General features: G+C 38.4%; 1 protein-coding gene across 1 annotated transcript; it reads right to left on the bottom strand.

Annotated features, from left to right (window-relative positions):
* Positions 1–273: 273 nt before the first annotated feature.
* Positions 274–1,215, bottom strand: LOC308355725 (olfactory receptor 10R2-like; the record flags this gene model as incomplete). Its single annotated transcript, XM_080824166.1, has 1 exon — positions 274–1,215. The coding sequence occupies one exon, from the start codon at positions 1,213–1,215 to the stop codon at positions 274–276; it is 942 nt and encodes a 313-aa protein (XP_080680292.1).
* Positions 1,216–7,663: the final 6,448 nt, after the last annotated feature.

Below are 7,663 nucleotides of genomic sequence, written 5' to 3'. Positions count from 1 at the left end.
GCCGTCTTAGATCCTCCTCCTAAGCCTTTTCAGAACAAGAGGAGGAGGAAAGCTAACTGTCAGTGACAGACACTGTGCTATCTCCTTGAATCCTTCAACAGCATTGAGAGGAACGTATTACCGTGCCTGCTTTAAGAAGAGAAGGTTTAGACCCTGAAACATCAAACAACTTGTCTAAGGCCACACACTTATATGGACAGATATTACCAGAAACTGTTATGGACTAAACATGTAATGAAACATTTGGCCTGAATGTGTGTGAAAACGTTCTGATTATAAAGTTTTAAGAGAAACCGCAGTCTTCCCAATCATTTTCCGAATAGCCAGCTGTACATCCTTGTTCCTAAGGCTGTATACCATAGGGTTCAACAGTGGGGTAATGATAGTATAGGTCACTGTCACCAGCCTGTCTTTGCCTGATGAATATTTGGCTGAGGGCCGAAGATAGACAGAGGAAGCACAGCCATAGTGGACAATGACCACAATAAGATGGGAGGCACAAGTGGAGAAGGCTTTCCGCTTGCCCTCAGCAGATGGGATCTTCAGGATGGTATGGACAATGAAGCCATAAGAAATACAGATGAAGATCAAGGGTACAAGAAGCACCAAGACTCCACAGATGAAGATGACCAGCTCATTGATGTAGGTTTCAGCACAGGCAAGACGGATCACCGGTGAGATGTCACAAAAGTAGTGGTTGACTTTGTTGGGGCCACAGAAAGGGAGGCTGAAGACCAAAGTTGTTACCACCAGAGATATTAGGAAGCCACTAACAATACAACTTGCTGCCAGCTGTCCACACACCTTCCAGTTCATGAGAATGGGATAGTGCAAAGGCTGGCAGATGGCAGTGTAGCGGTCATAACCCATAACTCCCAGAAGCAGGCAATTGGTGACAGCAAAGCCGAGGAAAAAGAACATCTGTGTGGCACAGCCCGTGAAGGAGAGTGTCCTGAGGACAGAGAACAGGTTGATAAGCATCTTGGGCAGGATAACAATTGTGTAGAAGACTTCAGAGGTTGAAAGGACACAGAGAAAAAAGTACATGGGTGTGTGAAGGCTGCGGTCCATGTGGATGACAGAGATGATGGTGAAGTTTCCACTCAGGATGATCAAATAGAGGCAGAGAAAAAGCACAAAGAGAACAGGCTGCAATTCACCGAAGCTAGAGAAACCCAGCAGTAGGAACTCAGTGACCTGGGAAGAATTCGCCATGGAGAGGATGCCGTGGAACAAAGCCATTGTGGTCAGGTCCAAAGACCCCTGGGATCGAGGAATCAGAGAGACTTATCCTTCATTACATAGCCAGCACCAGTCTGGTGTGAAAGGGAAATAAAGGGGGAAAAAAGCATTATAAGTTAACCAAAAATTATCCTAAATTAATATGTATCCACAGTGCTGTTTCTCTGCCAATGATTTTATCAATGAGTCTGGGGTTAGTGTTCACACGAAGGCACAATATTTGTTGACATAAAGCCAGTCCTTTCATCCCCTCCCCCACTCCACTCTTGCAGACTTATGTACTCTCCACTTAATTTGGTAATCTAAGATTCAAGAAACCTTATGTTAATTATGATTTTCCACGGTCATAGTTTTATCCATATTGCCAATACATATATTGCATAAGCAATAGCACCAGTGTCCGAGGATCTGCTTCTCACCTGCTTTTAATACATTCATCATACATTTTTAATACATTCATCATCATTACCAGAGAGCAGTATCTAAATCTACACACATATAGCAGTGTTTACTATACACCAGTTGCTTGAAAACTTGCTGAAATTGTAATGACCCATGATCTCAGGTTTCCTTCTAAATAACTTTAAATCCCCCAAGGTTTTCCAAACTTGTTCTCTTAATATTCATTTAATATATAATATTAACCTTCAACATTTTAGGATAAAAACTCTTTCTAGTGTCATTCTCTAAACTCAGAGTCAAAAGATCCACTCAAGATTGTCGCTTTCTGGATGTCTTCTTTGCAGACATGTCTGTTCATGTCTTCTGCCCATTTCTTGATTGGATTATTTGTTCTTTGGGTGTTGAGTTTGATAAGTTATTTATAGATTTTGGATACTAGCCTTATGGCCAACAGACACATGAAAAAGTGCTCAATATCACTTGGCATCAGGGAAATACAAATCAAAACCACAGTGAGATACCATCTCACACCAGTCAGAATGGCTAAAATTAACCAGTCGGGAAACGATAGGTGTTGGAGAGGGTGCAGAGAAAGGGGAACCCTCTTGCATTGTTGGTGGGAATGTAAGCTGGTGCAGCCACTCTGGAAAACAGCATGGAGGTTCCTCAAAAAGTTGAAAATAGAGCTACCCTACGACCCAGCAGTCACACTACTGGGTATTTTCCCTAAAGATACAAATGTAGTGATCTGAAGGGGAACATACACCTGAGAGTTTATAGCAGCAATGTCCACAATAGACAAACTATGGAAAGAACCTAGATGTCCATCAGCGGATGAATGGACACACACACACACACACACACACACACACACACACACACGATGGAATACTATGCAATAATAATAATAATAAAAACTCTGAAATCTTGACATTTGCAGTGATGTGGATGGAACTAGAGGGTATTAACCCTAAGTGAAATAAGTCAATCATGGGAAGACAATTATCATATACTCTCTCTGATATGAGGAATTTGAGAGGCAGGGTGGGGGTGGGGGAAGGGAGGAAAAATGAAACAAGATGTGACCTGGGGGTAAACAAACCATAAGAGACTCATATTCTCGGGAAACAAACTGAAGGTTGCTAGAGGGGAGGGGGGTGGGAGGGATAGGGTGGCTGGTTGTGGACATTGGGGAGGGTATGTGCTACACTGCTGTGAACTGTGTAAGACTGATGATTCACAGGCCTGTACCCCTGAAACAAATAATACATTATATGTTAATTTAAAAAAAAGAAAGAGAATAAATAAAAGTCAAAATACCAGTTAAAAAAAATTACTGCTTTTTGACCATCAAGTGGTTTTCTCCTTAACTAACTAAACTTGTAAATTTTCATTTGAATAGTAAGTCTTAAAGACCTATGCAAATAACAAAACTTCTATCATCGTTTGCTCTTTTGCTTAGTCAAAGGTGTAGAAAATTTTAAAATGGGACTAAAATCAGGAGGTTTCACTTCTATTTTGGTATCATGGAATTGCCCATCTGTGGACTTTGTAAGTAAGAAACACACACCGTGGTCTTGACCGGGAACAGTCCCCCCTGGGGCTCTTCCTGAGATGCCAACTTCAACTTTCCAGCATCCCAGTCCCCATCCTTTGAGTTTGCTCTTTCATAGGACCATCCCCAGAAAGAGCAGTGACCTGTCACCCAGGGAGGGTTGGGGTTTGTGTGGAAAGAAAGAAAGGTCATGTTACTGGGTGACCACGTTGTGACCATCCCTCACAGAACTCACAAGACATCACCTACTTTTTCAGAGTCATCCTTGGAATCTATGCAAGAATTGAAATTTGAAAAGAAATTCCTTATTAAAACAAACAAACAAACAAACAAACAATCTGTCTCTCCTTAACCTGGCTGAGGATGCTGCATAAAATATTTGGTGAATAGAAGAGCTTGGAAGGGAAGAATCTACAGATTCAGAGAGAAGCTTTGGGAAAATAAGGGCAGGGGAGAAAATAAATAAAATTGTGTAATTCAATTGTCTTCTTAACAAGTGGAAAAGTGAACTGATTTCTCATCACCTTGCTCAATGACTTCATGTGGAGGTGAAGCCAGTTCCTTAAGCTGGTTAAAAAGACAGCTAATTCTTTACCCCCAATTCCCTTTACAACTTTCTCCTCTAAATCTCCATCACACAGGAATTAACTGAAATACTTACAGTTTTCTTTTTTTTTTTTAAGTATATCTTAAAATATACTCAGAGAGAGAGAGAGAGAGAGAGTACAAGCAGGGGAAGGGGCAGAAGAAGAAGCAGGCTCTCCGCTGAGCAAAGAGCCTGATGCAGACTCCATCCCAGGACCCCGAGATCATGACCTGAGCTGAAGGCAGACCTTTAACCGACTGAGCCACCCAGGCATCCCTGAAATACTTAGAGTTTTCTATATATGCTTCTGATTTTCAAGACTTCATGCTGAGAAAATGTGTGTGCAAGAGATAGAGACAGATACAGAAGACAGAATTAGGGAGAAAGAGATAGAAAAGGAGGGAGAGAGAAGGATAGAAAGAGAGAGGGAGAGAGAATGAGACAGAGAGAAAGTAGAGGTCTCTATACTCTCTTGCCTTCATCTAGGGCCCCCCCATTGTTCACATTTTTTTAAAGACACCAGTTGCTGAACTTTCTCCAATCTGTGCAGGGAGAGTTTGTTGTTTCTACTATATATAACATTTAGTGTATTTCAAGATTGTTTCCTGTGTCTTTATCAAAATACTCAACCTGTTATGCACAAATTATTTCTTCCAGTAGACTGGAAAACCGCAGGAACAAAGACCATACCTTACCCTCTATGAATCCTCAAAACTTACCCAATGTTTAAATTAATAAGATATAAGTGCTTGATGCATAAGTAAATCGAATAGTCCATTAATGAATTAGTAAGGATCCCAATTGGTTCCCTGTACAGCAGCTGGGTTCCCTGGGCACCACCACATGCTCCTAAGTGAAAACACGGCCTGTGTTCTCTGTCCATTCCATGTTCTCTATAAATTTTCATTTTCATCCTTTCTCAGTCTCATACTGTATCCCCAAACTCACATGAAACAATCAAACTGAGTCTGTGGCCCTGCCTTCTTGCTGACCGCCATCTCCAGCCTCACAGTTTTCACCATCCAGTTGTCTTTTCTGACATTTTATCACATTTCCCACTACTGATCAGGAGGGGAAAGTAAGTCACTGACTCATGAGAAAATTCAATTTAAATTTTTGACATACAAGAAATGACGGGATTGTCACCATTCTTCTCAATGTGGAAATCAAAGTCCCAAAATAAAAATAAAAATTTTACAGTCCTTCAAATCAATGCTAGTGCCCGGTGGCATGCCAGCCTCTTCGTTCTTAGACACTTCCTTGAATCTTCTATGAGGTTCTCTAGGTGAAACTTGCAAAATTGTCATCCCTGTCATAATGTACTAGAGTTCTTCTTTCGTTTTCCATCAACTGTCTGAACCGATTTAAGCAAACTGTCTATATGACTCCACAGAAAATATCACCTGTGCCTCTTTTCCATGGGCGGTTTAGCTAATGCCTCAATGAGCATCACCAAGGGTGTTTTTCCTTTCTGCATTGGCATGGCCTCAATGCCTTGTTGGTAATTGAGATCCCCTCCTCCACAGGGAGCTAATTACCACATGGCGCCCAGTGCTTGTCCATAATTTCCCCAATTAGCAGGTGGAATGATGGTAGTACACTAAGAGAATTTGTTGGCCAAAGAGAAGGCCGTTTTTAAAACACCATGGAAATTAGTTGATTTCCTCTTCAAAATTCTCTGGGGGTTCATTAGGAAGCTGAACATTTTCTGGGCACCATTTGTTAAAACAAACATCAATGGAAGGGCTTCCTTTGAGTTTCCCTACCTAATGACTCTAAATTTTCATTCTCAGGTTGAGGAAAATGTAAATTTTGCAGTCTCATTTTTGACATCTGTAGGAGGGGAATAAAGGGACAAACAAAGGACAGACTACTAGAATGGCAGAGGCAGCATAAGTGTTTCAGACTCATGGGAAACATACTTATTCCTATAATATAGTGTGAGCATGATTAGTATTTGTTCAATAAACAAATAAACAAGGTAAATTTGGGTCATGGAGAAAAATGTGGGGGCACCCTGGTAGAGGTAGGTTTTAGCTTAGATGTCTCCTTTGGTAGAATGTCCTCCTATTTTCAGATGGCGTATTATTCCCTCCCCCAGTGAGTCCAGACACTTGGGCTGGAAATAGGGCAAATGCTAGGCACTGCGGGAAATGATAGAGAAGGACTAAAAATACAGAGATGGGAAATTATGCCCATGACTTACAAACCAAACAAGGGAGGAATCTGGATACTTGACAGTTTAATATTCAGACCAGGAGTATTAATGAACAACAAAAGACAGTAACAAAAAATCTTTTGATGTTAACAACTATAATTCACAATGAAATTATGATAGCTATGAATTTGCATCTCCCCCCCCCAAAAAAAACACAGCTGCAACCTTTGTAAGAGAGAAACTGTAAGATTTTTACAAGCAGACACAGTGATAAGGATAACTTTCCTAAAGCACTCTGCTCAAACAAATCAGGATGAAAAATATCTCCAAGAGGTTAGGAGGCCTAAGGAACAAAATAGTGAAGTATATCAGGTAAGTATTTATTGGAGTTTGTGTTCTAATGAAAGAATACACATATTCTTATCAAGGCACATGAAGTATGTATGAATATTGGTTGTGTATTAAGTCAAAATAAAAATTTCAACCAAGGTCACACAGTAGTAAGAATAACAAACAATATTCTCAATCCCAGTGTAATAAACTATCGAATGACTAACAGAGAAAAACGGCTTTTCCACCTGAGAATTTTAAAATCTATGAAATAATTGTTGGGTCAAAGGAAATCCAAGCAAAGTGAAATAAGTTCCAGGAAATAATATAAATTACACTCCATGTAGCAGAACATGTGGATTAAATTTAAAGTGAGGATGATAGGAAATTTCACAGAATAATTATAAACATAAATAAAACTTAAAAAAATAATGTCATGTAGAAAGCATGAGAAGGTCAGAAATAGAACATCAACTTAAAAGAAAATTCAAATGAAAGATAATACAAACAACATTAAAAATAACAATATGGGGAAAAAAACCTAGAATGCATCCATTCATTCACACGTACATTAGCTTTTTGAAAACAATAGACAAGACAGATAAAGTATACAAACTACTACTATATGAACTATAAATTTTTAAAAAGTAAGCAAAAATATGCATAATATAAAATGACAGAGGACAAAACCATTTTAGAGAAATTTTCATATTTCAAAATATTTTGTAGATATTTTACAAAGAATTTTGAAAGTCTAGATGAAGTGAATGATTTTGTAGAGCACTAAATTCCAGATATGATCCATTAAAAATATAAATGACAATGCAGGAAAATTTTCTTGAAAGAAATGGAAGTTATTATCACAGGACTATGCCTCAAATAGACACTGTGCCTGTATTATTTCACAGAATTTCAACAAAAATTCAAACATGAAATGATCTCAACCTAACATTCAAAGAACTCAGTAAAAGCTTCTTTAAGAAAAAGAGAAAAACCTGTTTAAATCTTCAAATCACAAATGTTAAAAAATCTTGCAGCTATATCAATAAAATACCAAAAAAAAATTAAACGGAGAAAAATTATACCACTGAATGAAAAAACTGGAAACTAAGCTTAAAGATATTAACAGATTCTTTGATTAGTGGATAATCAATGATTTGTATAAGATGAAATATTTACTTGCAACATAGACACAACTAAAAATATTAGAAAACAATTGGAAATTTCTCAAAGATTATAAAAATGTTGATAAAAACCTATGACAAAGCGATGGATAAAAACTAAAACTCTAAAGTAGGAAATGGATATAGGCATACAGTTGATAAAATAAAAGGCACATAAAAGGCATACAATTCACTGAATAGTTAAAATTTAATTTTAATTAATTAAC

Source organism: Martes martes (genome assembly GCF_963455335.1).
Source record: "Martes martes genome assembly, chromosome: 15".
In the NCBI taxonomy this organism is placed as follows: Eukaryota; Metazoa; Chordata; class Mammalia; order Carnivora; family Mustelidae; genus Martes; species Martes martes.
This window is presented reverse-complemented; position numbering and strand designations above follow the sequence as displayed.